Here is an 18,591-nt window from a genome sequence, read left to right on the forward strand (position 1 = left end):
TGTTGTGGAAAATGTTTTCATTTAGGTGCTTGTCAATCAGGAATGTGGTACTCAGGGTGAACTGAATACAAATTTGTACGGTGTTTGTACGGTGTTACGGTCTTAACTGCCATGTGATTAATGGTGGAGCCTACACACACAGCAATGGGGCATATGTAGATTACCAGTAATCAAAGACCAAAATCCTGAGCCTAACCTAGTATATGTCATCATGGGCAAAAGTGAATTCATGTAAGACCACCATTTACAGGTTGAAGGTTAAGAAAATATACTATATAAAAAAACAACACAGAGAATATTACAAATACAAATGATAATACAATGGGCATCGCTACCACAAATGACAAACTCAGAGGGTCTATAATGTGAGATGTTCTGCAGCTCTGTCTACTGTCACATTCTCCCTCAGGTGTAACCCCCCCCCCCCCCCCCCCACCCTCTCCATCTCACACACACACATACAGCCACTGCTTCGCTATCACCGCCTCACGGCTCCAGCGAAATCCACAGGAAAGATGCAAACTAAACAATTTCCCAGCAGACTATAAAAAAAAGAGGTGAATATGGGGGAAAAACACAGCTGAACAGGAAGTTCATGTCTCTGTTCTTTTTTTCCTGAGAATTTTACACATACGTTTTCTACTTAACGTGCGCACACCGTAGTTACACCTTCGAAGACGGCTTTTTAAAAAAAGGCTTATTTTTTTAAAGACTGGTTGTGTTTGTACGTTCTGATTCTTAAATGCTGATCTATCCCTTTAACGTAAATTGGCTTTCCCAGCTAAAGAAAGAAAGCAGCTGTGTGGTCATCATGATAAAGTTAAACACAGCTAGGGTGTACATGATATAAAGATGGTGCCTGGTGCTCGGTCAGACCCCACATTATGTCAGATTTTCTGCTGTCTCCACTGAAACAGAATGGAGACAGGTGTGTCCTGAAAACAAAAGCATTGTTGGCTTGTGTATACAGTGAATAGGGTGCTCCGACCAAGGTTTAAAGCTGTACAGTGAAATTAGAGAAAACAGGGAGGGGCTTTTTGAATTGGTTGTCTCTAATTCTGTGGTACATCTAATTTACATCACATCACTAAGAAACCTAAAAGGTTTTTAAAAAAAAAAAACTGAAAGAAAAATCTGCATTGCATTGGTTATGAAAGTTGTGCTGCATTGCTGAGTGGCCAACAGGAGACTACAGAGCCAGGACAGGAGCAGAGAGTAGAGGGGGATGGAGGGAGGGGCAGTTCTGCTAAAACACAGCACCATCAGAATATGCCAGAAGGTCCACTGCGCTACAGTTGGCCCAAAAACTCAACATGATTGGGGGACATCTGAGCACGATGTCTCCATGGCGTCACCCCCCAGGGAAGGGTGGAATGGCCTTGTGATTCTGAGTTCGTGTCAGTTCACATCACGTAACGCCACTACGCACCGGTCCCTCCTTCACAAGTCCTCCTCCATGCTGAAGCTGCTCCTGCGGCTGCTGGTCTTGGAGGCGCCCGGCGAGACGGAGGAGAGGAGCGGGTCGGCGCCCCCTACTGGCGAGAGCGCCAGCCCGATGCCGTTGCTGCCGTCGTCCATCAGGATGTCGCCCAGGCCCATGTCGGCCATGAGCGCCGTGTGGAAGATGGAGCCGGTCGGGTCGTCGGCCAGCTCGCTGAAGGAGAGCGAACCCAGGTCCAGTGTGCAGCTCAGGGTGCCGCCGCCGGCCCCTGGGGACACGGCTGTGGCCTCTGACAGGAAGGAGGAGGCGGCCGACTGGCCCAGCGACCCCCCGCCCAGGCTGAGCAGGGTCTTGGACAGGCTGTCGGCCCCAGCGGCTTCCAGAGGCGTCGTCTGCAGCAGCTGCTGCTGCATCAAGAGGAGGTCTGAGCTCTGCACTGCGGAGGCAGAGAGGCCGTGGACACGGGCCTGCATCTCCAGTTCCTGTGGGAATGGGAGCGGAGAAGCTAGCCGTAAGTCTGATGCAATATGAAAAACTTCATGGCAACCATCATTCTGCCTTCTGTTTGGCGTCTCATTTACATTTAGTCAAATAGCAGATGCTTTTATTGAAGACTTACAAGCGAGTATATACATTTTACATCTACACTGATGGCACACTGCACATCAGGAGCAATGAGGGGTTCAGTGTCTTGCTCGAGAACGCTTCAACAGTGAGGAATCAAACTAATTACTAGAGCCTAACGACTTCTCTACCTCCTGTACCACTGTCGCCCCTAAACTGACTTCCAGCACAGGATGAATGTGGAAGGATGTTTGCAATCACAGCAGAAAGGAAATGAGTGGCTGTTTCTGGGGCTTCCTTTCCATCTAGATCTCCCTTTCTCTGCCTTCTGTCCTCAACATTAACTCTCTCTATCTATCTCTATCTATCTATCTCTCTCTCTCTCTCTCTCTCTCTCTCTCTCTCTCTCTCTCTCTCACTGTCACTCACTTCTCACTCACTCACTCTCTCTCACTCTCTTACTCTCTCTCTCACTCTTATAGCTCTCACCGGAGCAAAACCTTTAAGCAAAAGGTCCAACTACAGAATACAAAGCCAAAATGACATTGAGGGACGGAGAGATTGTGTGTGTTTGTGTGTGAGTGTGAGTGTGAGTGTGTGAGTTGGAGTGTGAGTTTGTTTGTGTGTGTGTGTGTGTGTGTGTGTGTGTGTGTGTGTGTGTGTGTGTGTGTCTCTCTCTCTATATCTCTCCCCTGACCTGGATGCGGAGCAGCAGGCTGCGGTTGGCGTGCTCCAGCTTCTTCTGCCTCATATCCATCTCCTTGGCCCGCTGCTGCTCCTTCTGCAGCTTTCGGATGTAGTCCACCGAGGCCTTCAGGATGGTGCCCTTGTTCCAGCGCATATCCCTGTCCCCCCTGCAGTGGTGAGCAAAGCCGCAAAGCAAGAGAAGGAGAGAGAGAGAGCAACAGTCCAAAAACAGAGACAGATAGTGATAGAGAGAAGAGAATAAAGACAGAAAGGAAATAGAGAGAGAGAGATACACTTTTAAGTTCTTAAGTTAAACTCTTAAGTTAAAAACTCTGAAGTGAGAAATGTCTATTATATTATATATTATATATTATATACTATTTCTGTACAGCGTATTTAAGATAAAATCATCATTAAGGTCTCTCTAGAAATTACTTAAATGAGCATGACCCCTGTGTACAGTTGGTCAACAGCAATCACAGGGACACAATGGGGGGAGACATTACAGTTTGAGGAAGTACAAGTCCTTAACAGTACCTCTTGTGCCAGTAGTAGTCATCACTTTAAAAGAACAAATAGAACAAAAGATTGCAATCTGGCTGGAGGAGGAACTAGACAGGTCATACCCTCCTCTACTCATTTCTGCTTTTGATCAGCACTACATTGGACTAAACCCCTGTGAGTGTCTGCTAATGGGAAATGGATTAAAAAAGTGTAACATCATTAAAACTCACGGGTCAATTGTCTTGGGGATGAGAGCACCTAGCTCCTTGATGCGGTCGTTGATGTTAAACCGTCTCCGGCGCTCAACTGCAAGAGAGGGACACGTAGGAGTTGTCAACAGGGAGAGCATGAAACGGGTCGTTAGGTCAACCCGATGTTGTCTTTGATGCAAATTCCTGAGAAAGCTAGGCAAAAGAAATGGCTAACACGCAGACGGATCTCTGAGGCAATGTTTCTCCCTGGATAATCCACCAGTGTCAAAGTTCAGCAGCAATGCACAGTCCAGACCTGTCTGCCGTCTGATCCAGAATGCTTGGAATTGAAACGCCTCTTAAAAATGTCTGCGCCGTGCACATTTAGGGTGCAGGTCAATGAGAATTAGGGGGGGTGGGTGGGTGGGAAGAGTCTAAAGTCTAGAACGTAAATCTGGTTATAAAGGCTTCCTGTGGATGCATGACAAACAGAGATTTAATATGAGTGGACAAGGGGAACTTACTGAGGTTATGGTTGTCCTTTTTCTGCCGCTCCTTCATAAATGCTTTGGTCTCTGCATCTGACGGAGGAGAGAAAACACTCCATTTATATAGCGCTGCTCTGGAGAACTTTATAAACGGTACATAGATGAAATATTTATTGGCATCGGCTGTGCGTTGAGGGAAAAAGGGGAAGTGAGTAGTGGGATGTGGAAACGAGACTGGAGCCAGAGCCGCGAGGCTGAGCGGCCAGAGAGCGCCGCCAGGCCAGGGATGGCTGGGAGAGCTGGGGCAGAGGACACATCCAAAGGTGGGAAACAACGGAAAAAGGAAATATGTACAGAACGGAAAAATTAAAGATGTACAGAAAAGAAAGAAATACAAGAGACGTGTGTATGTGTGTGTGGTTGGGGGGATGAAGCGGCCCTTACCCGACAGCTCCCTCTTGACGTGGTGCAGGTTAGCAGGGCAGGAGTTGCTGGCGGTGATGGTCGAGGCGGCCATCCCCACGCTGCTGTACACATCCAGGAGGTCCCCTGAGACTGGCAGCTGCAAGACAACCAATCACAACAGCCGGTTTACACAAGGGCCCGTCCACTCTTTTATCTCCATGGCGAGCCACAGATAACAGGGTTTCTAGACGGCATTCTGCAGCAGGAGGATATGGAGAACCTCTGCTGATAGCCTCGGCTAGGGAGGAACTATGCACTGGGTTATCAGCTTCTAATCTGACACAAACATTTAACGTTAGCCACGTTACTCCAGCTGGATTGGCTTCACCATTCTCATACAGTGCAGAAAGAATACAATGGGTGACAGAGCAAAACAAGGAGGCAGTCATTGTTAAGTTTGGAGATAGATTTGAAAAAGTGATATGAAACTACACGGGTGCAAACAAACCCAATCCACAACCCGCTGTCCTCCGCTGTAGTTCTGCTGAAATGCACCTGTGGTTTAAAATTCTACTTCTGTCAGCACGGACATTGAGAAATCCCCCACACCCTCACGCATGGCAGTCAGTCGAACAGCAGTTAGACATTGCATGTCCAGCACCGGATTTTGATTGGGCAATGACACTGGCGGCGTGGCACTGATCATATACTTCTGTGCATCGACTCATGCTACAATCGAATGGGTTCGAAAATAACTTAAAAAAAAAAAAAAAAAAAAGTAGATGCTTGATTAACTAAAGAACATGACGAGGAAGGAGCAGCTAAACATCACTGATGTCCTCAGAAGTCACTAATGCTAAAGTGATTTCACACCACACTTGAATAACATGTGCTCCTACACCATACCACAACATAAAACCGAAACACACACACACTGTGCACTTTGGCTCATGTTAAGTTAAATATAGCTTCAACGTGAAAACACTAATCACCAGACAGTCAAATGTGAAGCACACGTGAAAACCACATCCATTTAAAACAGTCATAAAACAACAGCAAAATAAGTCATTTACCTCAGTCTTATTTCGTTTCTTTTCATGCTCTTGTAGTAAAACCAAAATCATCTTCTCCCATTCAATGCACAGCGCTTCCTCTTTCCTATCTGCCTCTCTCACACACAAAAAAAGAGAGGACTGTTGTAAAATGGGGAAATGGTTTTCGGGAGGAGACCACAGCCAGTTAGCTATCTGCTCTAACACTCGCAGAGGCCCAGCGTCACTGCAGATCCTCTCTTTCTCTCTCTCTCTCTCTCCGTCTCCTCCCTCTCTTGCGCTTGCTCCCTCACTCTCTGTCTCCTCCTCCTCTCTCTTTTTCTTCTCTCTCTCTCTCTCTCCTCTCCCAAACTGACCCTACGCTACCTCAGGCCTGGCCACTGATAGCCATGTGTCAGAAGTGAATGTTTACTCCCACTGCCATATTACAGGATTCCTGGGGCTCTGGCACACAAACTCTACTGCACAATTAACCCAGCAGTGATAGCCAGCCAGTCAGCCTACACACGCTGAAACAGAGATAGAGCAACCTGGCTTTGCCAATAAACCAAATGTATGGCAATAAACCAAATTAAGTGAAGATATATCTGATAATGGGGAACTTTGCTGCTAATTATAATTAGCATTCAGATGCTTCAGTTCATTTTTTTTTTTTTTTACCTTTGAGTGAATTAACGTGAGTCAATAAATACAGGCGCATAGGTTTGATATGATGAAGAAATTGGTAAGCTGTGTGCATGTGCAGCTTTCCATCTGAACCTTATCAGACAAGAATGTGGTTGAACAGTAGAAGTTGGACAAAAGTAGAAGTGGGACAAAAAAACTACAGAGCTGAGAACAAATTTCCAGTGGCAAGATGGCTGCAGAGACTCCTAGTATACGAAACGTAATGGATCACAGATTCGAATCGCAACACCTGCTGTATTGTGAAACGTAAAAAGAAATCATGATAGCATTGTATCGTTGCCTCTGTGGCTATCGCCATCCCTATTGAACCAGACGGGTGTATCACATCTGTCAGATCTGTCTACTCTTTCAGACAAGGGCAAGGAGCAGCACAAATCAATGATTAAGGCTAAGGCCTACAGTGGAAAGCACACTTCCAAAAGATCACTGATTGAATGCATTCCAGAAAACACAAAGGACAACAAGACGTGCGCACAAACACACACACACACACACACACACACGACAGAAGTGACGCCAGCCCAAACACCCTTCCCCTACACATTAACCAGTTTTCAGCATCATACCGTGTTGGGTAGCTGCAAGCTTGAATCGATCAACGTGATGAAGTCATCGTTCAAACTTGATTCCAAACTGATGATGTCCTCAATGACGTCTTCAATCTACAGGGGAAAACAAACGAGGAACAAAGTGAACAACTTTGATAGATTAACAGAAACTCTTGTGGCCGATGGTAGCCGTTTCACACATTTCTACAAAGGCCTCGGTTTGGAGGGCCGTCGCTTCCCCACTGAGTCAGCCGACGGAGGGTTATAAAAACACACCGCGTAGCGCTTTTGGGGATGACACATTGGCCACGTACAAATGACGGGCACTGACACTCAGCACCCATTCATTCTTTCCACACAGTTACGGGCAGTACCTCTTTGCCAGCAGACCCTGACGACCACAAATAATTCTTTTCAGCTCAGCTCTGCGCAATCAGATGAGTCAGACCTGTTCTTCCACACAGGTGGCCTCATGGCCTCCTAGCATTTAGCATCCAGCTGCCTCTTCTGGATGCCCCCCACCATCCCCCTTCCCTGTGTGCTTTAAGGCTAAGCAGCAAACCCCCTAACAGGGGCACCTGTGGTAGCTAAGGCTGGCTGTATGGCCTATGGGTGCTAAGTGTGCAGAGGTCAGTGGGCTGTGCGTGAGGCATTTCCCAGCACTGTGTGGTGTCAAACACACAGAGCCCTGATGAGGGGAGCTCGACCAGCTTCACACGCGGGTGACACAGCATGCTATTGTATGCGGAGAGGGGGGAACTGAGCACACTTCAGAAAAGAACTACAATGCCTGAGTCTGTGGCCAAATAGTCGAGGCAAACAGTTAACTGCTGTCAAAGACATTCTAAATAGCATCGTTAAGGGCTTACTGTGCTAATGCAGACAGGAACATTTCAATCATTCACTTGTTATTTATTTTAAATGTATGGGTCGTGGATGTAGAATATAAATCAAACAGAAATAAATGTAAAGCAAATCTGTCATTCTGCTGCTGCTGTATCTGCCACTGGTACATTACACACACAAGCTAAAGTGGAAGAAAATAAGGCTTAAGGTTTCACCTTCCAACACCATCCAATAAACACATATTTTACGATTTAATTACTGCATGAGCTAATTACAATTGGGAAAGCTATGTATCTGTCTATCTATGTGTGTTCTTAGTTTGATGTGTAGAGTGAAAAAGAGCAAATGGAGTCTACTGGATGACGGTCATATGGGGCAGTGTTTCAGCAAAACCTATGGTAGCGGATCAGTGATTTATCCACCTACATGTCAGTATTACTATCCCATAATAAGCAAAAGTAATGTCGTGTAATTGCTTCCTTGCTGAAGTGTGACAAATAAGTGAAAAAAGTGACTAATCAATGGCCACTTAACAGCAATGGCGTGGCAATAGATAATCATAACGTAATGAGACTACATTCTTTTTTTATTCTTTTGTTGGTTCTTTACAAAGGTTTTTCTATTCCGCCGAAAGACGACTTGAAAGATGAACTGAAAAGTGTGTGAGTTGTTGATTATGCTTGCCACATCCACGATGAAGTGCAATGGAAAGGCTACGCACCTCTTCCTTGGCGGAGCTGAGACTGAGAACAGCCATCGGGCTGGTGGGTGTGCTATTGGCTGCAGGGGCCAGCTCAGGGGCGGAGCCCGAGATGGTGGAGGGGGAGGCCCCAAGCTTCTGAATGGCCACGTTGTTGCCCAGCGTGTGGGAGAGGTACTCCTTCACCTGCAACCGCTGGGCCTGCTGTATGTGGTACTTGGTGGGGTTCTCCAGGTGTGTCTGCACCTGTGAAAGCCCACATAATCCCACGAGGTTAGGGTTGGCAGAAAAATGGTTCAGCAGAAAGAATAACAGGAGGCACAGGAGCATGGGAACAGCATGGGATATTGTTTCATGACCTGCCATGAACTGGCCTAGATTTACAGACAGCTAGCTGATGGTGCTTTGTCATCGCACACCAGAATGCTTAAGCTACACTGAGTACACTCAATATCTCTAACTAGGGTTTTCTTCATCAGCATATGAAAATAAAGGAAGTTGTATTACAGCTTCTTCTGTTCTAAATAGATGCAGTAGGACTATGTGAGAAGTGGCTCTGTAATTACTGTCAATGGCACATGGTAGAGAAATCTGCTGGGATAAAGCTAATTAAAAGCTCTAGAGAATCAAGTGAGCCACTGATGTGTTCAAACTAATTTGTTGCACCACAACATAACACCATCACATAGCACTAAAATATGTTCAGCATTATATCCGACTTTAGCCAAACAAGACATACAACTCAGAAAAGCCAGTACATTTGAGAGTTACAACCTTAAAATCCAGCAATAAGACTTCCAGTAGCTGTAGTTTTCAGTACCTAAATTTCAGGTGGGCTACCACAAAAAAACAGTGTATGGATGTACTGTTTGTCATTCGATTCAATTCAATTCAATTTTAACACAATGTGCACATGAAGTACACAACAATGGCCAAGAAATATGGATAAAAATGGATGACAACAATACGAACACACAACCAGATCAGGTACTGTCAACACTGCTGCTGTCAACACAGCATGTCACATGTGCCCTACTCTCTACTCTGTCCTACCCTACCCTACTCAACAGCTGTGGGTCCACCTCCTGATTGAGACCAAACTTAGGCAGTGCAGCAGGCCACTCCTCTTACCTTCAGCACCTCCACGGGCACCTGCGCGGGGGCTCTGGAGGCGGGCAGCACAGTTGCCATGGAGATGGCGGGCGTGGCCTCAGCGGCAAGGCGGAACTGGGCGCTGTTGGCCTGCTGCTGGGCCTCACGACGCTCCTGGTCGCGCGCCTGCTGTCGCATCAGCTCCTGCCGCATCAGCACCCGCGACGTCATGGTGGTGCTGAGAGACGGCGCCGGGTCGGCTGGGGTCACAGAGGAACTATGGGTGCGGGGAAAGAGGTGTACATTCAAGTCAGTTCACCCATTTTACTTCAGGTTACTGTAACTTGTATGTCTCTATGTGTTTGTATACTTGTGTGTGTGTGTCTATCTGTGTGTGTGTGTGTGTGTGTGTCTGTGTGTGTGTGCACGCTTGGTAATGATCCTCCTGTTGATCTCAAGCTGGATGACGCAAGGCATGAGTTTGTGGGTTTAGCACAGGGTTGTGGCCTAATGAACTAGACACCACACCACTGATCCAGAAGGGGGGAAGCATTAGCAGAAACAATAGCTGCTACTGTATATTTCACTGTGATTACAAACGACTGGGGTTATATGGGTTAAATCAACTCAGGGCTGCTACCTACCAGACCATGCCTATGATAATCACTTTACAAAACAGGGATTTCAGAAGTCTGCAGTGCTGTAGTGTTCTACAATTTTTTGGGCTATTTAAAGACTTGCACGCTAATTAAGACATGAAGTGATTTTTTTTTTGGAGTATGACAATGAAACAGATGGCAAACCTTCCCAGAGGAATTTCCCACTTAAAATACAGTAATCCAAGGCATTGGTCTCTAATCCATTCATCTAGCCTTAACACAGAATCAAAAGTCACTGAGGTGTATATTTTTAGAAGTGTTTCCCCTCTGCACAGGGTGTGCCTTTCTGCTGAATCATTGGGATGCTTCTGGTATTCAAAACAGTCTGGAGCAAAGTAAGGAAGTCAATACTGGGGTTTTTATCTCTTTCAGACAGCGTATCAGAGTTCAATCTATCAACAACGCAAAGGAAAAGGTCACAGCGTCAAATAAGGGGAGGGGCTGTGAGTGTGTTTAGGTTATGAGAGCTTTTTTCTGTCTGTCTCTGTCTCTATCTCTTTCTCTTTCTCTCTCTCTCTCTCTCTCTCTGTCTCTCTCTGTCTCTCTCTGTCTTTCTCTGTCTCTCTCTGTCTCTCTCTGTCTCTCTCTGTCTCTCTCTGTCTCTCTCTGTCTCTCTCTCCCTCTCTCTCCCTCTCTCTCCCTCCCTCCCTCAGCGTTCAATCCAGTTATATATTCAGTTGGCATTTAAGCTGAGTCATGGGGAAGTCCCTGGATGGAGACGGAGGGGATGTTCTGTAAACAAGAACCCAACACCTCTCTGCTCTTCCCCCTGCACTGCGTGTGCAAACCTGCTACAGGACCAACAATCCAGGCTGTCAGGAAAATGAAAACCACAACGTTTACAATAGCTCGCTGAAAAGGCCTGCATAATCTCATAACGATAACAGCTGAGAAGCTATTAGTGAGTTGAGAGGTTTGTCTGGACATGCTACTGTTAGGTACTGAACCAGCAAACCTGAAGACTTGCCTAATAGTTGGTAAATAAAGGTCAGTGAAATGTATAATGTTATGAAAAAAACAAACAAACACCCATACTGTGCATGATTTTACCATGTACATTTCAAGATAATGTTTATTAAAATTACTATTTCACATTCTTTCCCACAAAGCCAGATCCATGTATCATGGTTAGCGACAGATTCTCATGGAGTACATGAACCATATGGTACCTTCAAACACAAAGTTCCCCAAAGAAATCCCCTTAATAAAATGTGCATTGTGAGCACAGGAAGTTGAGGCTATCTAGCTTTGGTTTCCTGTAAAAAAAAAACTACATTCACAAAGCTGTAGTGAGGGGGTGGCAGCCTGCAGGTTTTAAATTGGGTGGGATTACCACGCTTTAGGGTTTAGCAGTTCACATAAGGCTGTACCTCGCTGGCTAGCAGTGGCACGCTGGTAGGTAGTGACTCACCTGAGAGAGATTGGCTGGCTCTTCAGCTGATAGAAGGTGTCAGAATCAGACGTGAGAATGCCTTCCACCTCGATGTCCGCGACTATGCCAGACTCAGGAAGGACAGGTTCCAAACTGAAAAATGGAATCACACCACAATGCATCAGGCACTAATTAGGCCAACATTCAAATTACATTAGGACTGACAAACTTCAATGCCTCAGGAAGTTTCTGTGATTGTTTTGCAGTAATTCAGATTGACAGTGCAATGAACAAAAGAACTGAGGAGGAGCATGACTAAGTGCTGTGCTATGTGTTGGTTCTGCCCACTCAACCATGCTGTCAACAACCAGCCCCTCAATATTTCTAAGGGTGACTTCACACCAATGATAACATCCTTCAAGCTACACTTAAAGGAAAACGGCAAGGTGTAATTAAGTCCGAGCAGGAAGAAATGCTGTCCTTCAGGTTGAGCTATGCAACATAAAAGCTAATAATTTCCATTTTGTTAAGGTTTTAATCCCCAGTGCTTTACAACTGGTCTTATATAATTAGCCTAACACTTGCAACACAAGGTAGCCACAATAGTAAGAAGCCTGAATTGACAGATCAGCGGAAATAATTGCTACGTGATATGACATCTGAATATGTCAGGCATCATTGCATAAAGCAATACAAATATGGGAATATAACTACGAATCAAAATGCGCACGCCTGCCATTACATAGTAAAACTCGAGAACGCAACGCAAATGGTTTATAGCTTATCCTCTTTAACACAGCAGGTGTTCTCTGGATTCTTGACAGACGTGGGCGACATCCTGTGCCTGATCCACACGAATGTAAACAGACTGGTGTCCTGCCAGCATGTCCGCCATTCAAATTACACATCACAAGCAATGTGACATGAAACGAAAGTTATCAACACGTCTGGCCCGTAAATTAAAAAAGGTATCTCACTGAAATATTAAAGTGTCGTGGGAAAAATGAACACCCATACCTTCTGGAAGCGATTTGCCGCCTCCGTTAAGTGAATGGGCAAACAGACGCAAAAAAGCAAAGCAGACCTTTATCCAAACGGCCAATTTCTAATTCGAAAAGCATCGTTTTCTTCTGCTTTCATTTGTTAACGGTCGATAGTAACACTGCAGAAACAGCGACGTAAGAAATATCCAACAATCTATTAACCACTACGCGCTAATGAGAAGCCATGTTTCTCCGTTCGAGCCGACGCACTCTTTTCCAGACCGGTTTCCGGCAAAAAAAAACATGGAGGGATTAGGCCTACATTTCATTGCCAGATTGCCTATCCATCTACTGACAGCTAGGTAACCGTAAGTCGCGACGTGAAGAATCGATGCACCGAGGGACACTCTCACGCACTCAGGTAATAGAGTTATGCAAGGTCCCAGAGACCAAAACACATCGACTGAGTTTCTATAAATAGGAGGCTACTAAACTAAATCCTTCATGACCATGAACACAAGAGGGCGACACAGTGTGACTGAATTCGACGTTATAGGCTACTGCTCGTTGCAAAACCACATCGTGTATTGACCATGTTGTTTGACTGATTGTCAAACATTATCTGACACCTCAGCCAAAAAAACGCAGGCCTACATATGGGCTACTTCTCATCTATTTTGAAACAAACTTGACCAGAGTAAGACTAATTGAACACAAAAACAAAGGGCCACAAAATAAGTCACAACATTTTGTGTTGAAAGTTAACTTTTTCTATAACTAGGTCTATACCTTGCAGACAATAAGATGAAGAAATACTGCTTAGCTCTGCTGAACTAAATCCCCCAAACAACTGAGTGAAGCAGGGAAGAATGAAAAAAAAAAAAGAAGTCTGTGGGACGATCTGCTGAGTCACATCCTCTTGGATTCAAGGTCCTGGCCAGAGGTTATAAAAAAGGCCTTTACAGCACATGAGGTTTTTCTGACAACAGTTTTCAAAGCATTCTTTGACTTTATGCTTACAAACATTTGGGGAACTATACTGTCCACAAAATAAGTCCAAAGCCTTACTCTGGAATTGATTGTACTTGGCTGTACTGTGCCTACATTCAAACCATGGAAAAGTCCATCATAAAGCCAGAGCTGCTATGCACAGAGCATATCTTATAATGATATGCATGTTGTGATTTTAATTGGATAACATAACAATAGTGATATATTTGAGTGAGTAACGTTTGTGATGTTTTGTCTCCAGTGTGGCTGGCTGTGGTTGTAAAAAAGCCATGTGCTGTCATTTTAACAAGTTAAACATTAAACCTCAGGCTGAGCCAGTTCGGTTAACAAAATCTCAAACTGAAAAAACATTTCATTGTAGAACAGTGACTGTACAGTAACCGGAATGCTGTGTGGTGAACCATCTATAATGGGCCCTGGGTAATAGCAAAAAACCAAAGAAGAAATCAGTTGCTCTTTTAGGTTTTAGGTAGGCTGGGTTGTTGTCCTTGGCTACATCTACTCACTCAAGCTATTAATTACATTGGACAACAGCCTGTTTGTGTCAACCTTAATGACAACGGATAACAATTCTCTTGTGATATCTAATCATAGCATCAACAATTTGACATCTCCCCCTAACCTAATTACCTGAATTGTGGCCGGGAAGAATGGCATTCATTTGACCAGCATTCATTACATGGTAACAAGGGCCAGTCTTTTAGCACTTTTATAGCACGTTTTTAGCACTTTATTTACCTTTTCCTGATCTCAGATTCTATGGTATTAGACAAGTTTGGTGACAGAAACGGCTGGACAGACCTACACTACAAGCATTAAGGCCATTTCAGCAGAAAATGCACGGCCACTGTGAAATGTCAAAACATTTAGCAGATGTTCCAGGCCCGGCCAGCCCACACAAAAAACAAACACAGATAAGGTTGACACAAAGTTCAGAAATAAATAACCTTTTAGAGTGTACTAGTTGAACTTGATAAAGACTACTGGCTAAATTGGCATAATTATCAGTGATTAGTACACATCAATTACTACACTGATACAACAATATCATTATATAACTGTAATAACCATGATTGAGTATTCTCTAAAGCCTTGTGGACTTTTAACATTCTTGTATTTTACAAATAAGGCTACTTCAGTTCGAATGCAAGCCAAAACATGTACACATCAGCTCCAGAGACAAGAGAATCAACGGCAACTACTAGGACTACATTACAAAAAACAGGCTACTACCAGGCCCACAAGTTTGACAACATTGCAGCTGGTGGTCCCCAAATGTCTACTGTCGCACATCAGCTTACCTGATCAGGTTCATGGCCTCCGTATTTGAGTCAAGAATCACGAACACTGTCTGGGGTTGATCATGGGGCACCCGCTGCCCCGGTGATGCCATCGGATTGACATTTTGATAAAATTCCACTTTAACTTTTTCTCCCTCGCCCTTCTTCTGTTCTGAACCAGAGATGGCATACATGTCTCCGCAGGAATGCACTTTTGATCGTAGGTATGTCGTTGGAGGAGGAGAATAAGGTCTGAAGCTAGCGGCTACTTATTTGATGCTACTAGTAGAGTTACGCCTACTAACTAGCTGCTATGATGACCAGCGAAGGAACTTGCTCCCAACTCCTTGCTCTTACCAAGGTAATGTGAGCTAAAGTTAGCGGTATCGGCTAATAAGTGAAAGCTATAAGATATACGACGAACGGCTAGAGACTACTTCAGATGACGATACACTGCTAACGGGTTAGCTAGCTCTGCTTTAGATACCTTTATATCGCAAGCGTAAAATAATTCCTGCAGAAATCTGACTTAACACTGCCAGCTGTTAATCATCCATTGAATTGAACAGCTAACCAGTGATACCAAGAAAACCAGCGAGTTAACAGTTTACCCGTTCGCCCCGTTCCTGGAATGAATGAGCATAGGCTACTCCGGCCGTGCGACCAAGACCGAAAAATTTAGCCCTCTAGCTTGTATCGACCGGTGAAAGTAGTCCACTGTATCTTTTCAGTTGAAGAATTACGGGAGGGGAAAATCCATGATGACTCAACCTTCAAAACAAGGGATCAGCCGAGGTTGGATAGGCAAGACAGAGAACCAATGAATGAGCTTGCACAGTGGTACTATGTTTCTCTTTAACCAATGTGGTTACAGTAGAGGTTTGTTTACGTTACCAAATATTTCATCACCCCTTACACCAGCGACAAATATTCCATAACATCAAACTCTTTTGGTATAAATAACATGTGAATGATACATTACAAATTATGAATAGTCTAAATTCAGTGATATATTGTGTATGTCATAGAACATTTGGTTTTCACTAAACAGCTTTAAAATGTTCTTATTTAAAAGGGTCACCTGAAGATTCTTTATGAGTGTAGACAACACAATGAAAAGTGTTGTCAAATTGATTGACACTGACCGTTTATTTTATTCTTTTTAAATTCATAAACATTGTCATGATCTTGCACAGATTTAATCGGGATGTCAACATACAATGGTACCCAGTGGCCTGCCACTAAAATAATAATAATAGTAATAACAATAATCATTATAATAGCAATTGTTGTAATATTCAGGTCATGTTTACAATTAACCTATACAGTTTGTAACCATGAAAAACTGTGCCATATAGTTTGGTTTAGCAAGGCTCCTTAATTAAACCAACATTGAACTTTGCTCATGTCTGTGTCATTACAACATATTTCACCATAGACTATCACAGTCCCTGTGTATCCTCCAATGTTCCTGACTGGGTTGTCTGGCAAGATGTAACAGGCAGTCTATTTTCTCCTCAACACTCATATCATACTTACAGTGCATAGATGCATGGACTGGTGCTGTATGAGTCTGCTAGGGCTGATGGGGCTGAGGCACTTGCTCTTTCTGGGAGTTTGGCATGTATGGATGAAGCCCGAAAAAAAGGTAAAGGCACAAATCAATTACTGTTTCAGCTATTGTCATAGGGAAACATAAGCACCTAAGCCTTGTCATACTCCTGCTGCCCCAGCTATTTTTTGCCTTGATGTCTGTACAGTGCTGTCAAGCACTTTTCTCCAACCACCATGGGAGCCGTGTTCTGTGTGTGTAGTGTGTGTGGTCTATTGTTGGGCAACTTTTTGAAATACAGAAACTAATTAGCTGATTGATCACTATTAACTATTTGTGGTGTTCAAGCTATAAAGTGGAAGATTGTTACAAGCAAGTCTGCTATGGACATCTCAGCTGATTTCATCTCTCATAAAATGTTTTTTGAAGTACATTATATATTCTTTACTCCAAACAGCATTTCATTTAACACCGACTAGGTGGTCCCCATTTGAGTTCGACCACAGAGACATTTTTAGACTCATACACAGCTAGTGAAATAATATGCCCTGAGGGGAGTTCCAAAGGTGAAGTGCTGCAAGGCCACTGATGGCCAGCTGTAGATATCCCTGATTTTAAATGTAACTACATGTAGACAAATGAGGACCACTATTAACTTGTTGTGGAGTGGCAGAGTATCATTTTTACAGAGTTGCTAACATGTAGCCATATGAGCGTCACTGTGGAGAATCATTCACCATTTCAATCTTGCCAGACTTTCCCATGAGAAGGAATATTGCTGAGGTATCATGGACTGTGGTGGCCGTCCATTTCACAGGGTTGTAACTGTTAACAGAACCACAGGTTTTCATATCTAGGTTGTAATCCTTTGATATAGTTATTCACATCTGCAGTGGTGCCATATTGGGCCCATCTTGAAGCTAAATTACAGTAACTAAAAGCTCAACGCCAGCACAGCTGTTCCCTTGACATTGCAGCAATCTGGTAGTGTTTGCTGTAGGAGAAGCCCACTGAAAGAGTTCTGCAAAGAGCCTAGCTGAGCTCAAAGAAGGGTAACTATTAAAAAAAGGACTCAAATGTTCAAGATATCAGAAATCGCAAAATCTCTTCAGAAGGGGTAGGCTGAAGCGACCTAAACTGATACATGCATTTGTAGTCAAGATGAACATGCGCTGAACTGCAACTCGAGAAAGAAAAATCAGATATCTGTGACTGGATAAAAACTGCGAAAATGAGACAAGATTGCTGTTTTAAGATAACATGACCATGTCACCAAGGCGTCAGCCTACTCATGCCTACTTGCTAGAGTTTACATAATCTGACTAAGCCTCAGAAATAACGGAAAAAAATAAAACAGAAATTCATGCACTAAATTAAATTAGAGGTACAGAATATTTAATCTGGACATGAACAGATTCTACTTGCTTTGATCAACCCATTTTTACATGTTAAAACGCTTGATTTTAGTTTTGGCCTAATGCAGTTTCAACTGGAATTTAAGAAAAAGAAAATTACAATAAATACAAGGTATAAAAATAAAAAACACACATATAGATAAACACAAATTAACAGAAATGTACTGAATGACTCAATGACTCAGTCGTGTTCCTGCAGTATACTTTGGCAAAAGCAGAGGTAAAATAAAATGATGATAGCGCTAAGTGACAAGTACTGTAAGGCATGATTCAAAAACGATAATGCTGAGGGGGGAAAAACCCAGCGTACAGCAGATCCATACAATGGTCAATCTCATCTCATCACCGAATGACTAAATGATTGCTCGAAACAAATACTTTACTGAGCTTTAATCAGCACTAAATTATGTTAATACATCTGGAACTGGTTGACTTTGTCCCACATACTCATCTTACACCACTTGAAGTACGCATATTCTGAATTATCTTGCTGGACAGCACACGTGGAAGAGAAGAAAAATCTGACACAAGATGACTAAACTGTTTATATACAACCCTTATGCTTCTGACTAGTCGGCCTGGCTTTTGAATAGAGCAATAATTTGACAAGAAACAGTACCAAAAAAAACTACACAGAATTCATTTTACAGGTGTGTCGTGTTGGGTAAGAATTTTAGGAATCAAATCAAAGTTATAAAGTTTCTTTTTTCTCGAATGCTGAGTACCTCTGGTTGGGAGCAGACAAAATAACTATAGCTACTCCCACATACCCCGTGGTATGACCCACCACGCTAATCAGAAGTCCAAATCAGACCACAAATGACAGATAACAGCAAGCTTCTCAACGATACCAGACCCACAAAAACTGGGCTTTGAGGAGAATAAATTATATTTACAAATGCAGGTGCCAATAACCTTTTGTATTTTCCATACACAAAAACACTGCTATTCAAAACACTCAACAATTCAATCATAACATCTGCCATGTATTTCTTCATATATACTTTCTCTTTCTATTATTTATCAAAATGCTTCATAAGGCATTACCTCTGATGTTATGATGATACAAATCTGCCCCAGTTTCAGACTTTTAAAAATCATCTTGCTACAAATA

General features: G+C 43.6%; 1 protein-coding gene across 2 annotated transcripts; it reads right to left on the reverse strand.

Moving 5' to 3' along the window:
- Positions 1–470: 470 nt before the first annotated feature.
- Positions 471–14,779, reverse strand: tfe3a (transcription factor binding to IGHM enhancer 3a). 2 transcript variants are annotated; one of them, XM_080853969.1, is made up of 10 exons: positions 14,532–14,779; positions 11,276–11,389; positions 9,245–9,482; positions 8,135–8,359; positions 6,586–6,681; positions 4,320–4,437; positions 3,912–3,962; positions 3,427–3,502; positions 2,703–2,859; positions 471–1,923 (listed from the first exon to the last, which is right to left on the reverse strand). In XM_080853969.1, the coding sequence occupies exons 1-10, from the start codon at positions 14,702–14,704 to the stop codon at positions 1,441–1,443; spliced, it is 1,731 nt and encodes a 576-aa protein (XP_080710095.1). In that variant the 5' UTR covers positions 14,705–14,779; the 3' UTR covers positions 471–1,440. The 2 variants fall into 2 exon arrangements, with proteins under 2 accessions (XP_080710095.1, XP_080710096.1); XM_080853970.1 differs by lacking the exon at positions 14,532–14,779 and adding an exon at positions 12,254–12,560.
- Between the last annotated feature and the right edge of the window lie 3,812 nt (positions 14,780–18,591).

This window comes from Sprattus sprattus (genome assembly GCF_963457725.1).
Source record: "Sprattus sprattus genome assembly, chromosome: 16".
NCBI lineage: Eukaryota > Metazoa > Chordata > Actinopteri > Clupeiformes > Clupeidae > Sprattus > Sprattus sprattus.

Excerpts from the sequence above, each read along its gene's own strand:
- tfe3a (XM_080853969.1), bottom strand. The coding sequence starts at position 14,704 with ATGTATGCCATCTCTGGTTCAGAACAGAAGAAGGGCGAGGGAGAAAAA. Across the intron at positions 4,438-6,585 it reads GCTTGCAGCTACCCAACACG|CTGCCAGTCTCAGGGGACCT; the intron begins GTATGATGCTGA and ends GTTGTCTTGCAG. Across the intron at positions 3,503-3,911 it reads AAAGGACAACCATAACCTCA|TTGAGCGCCGGAGACGGTTT; the intron begins GTAAGTTCCCCT and ends CCTCTCTTGCAG.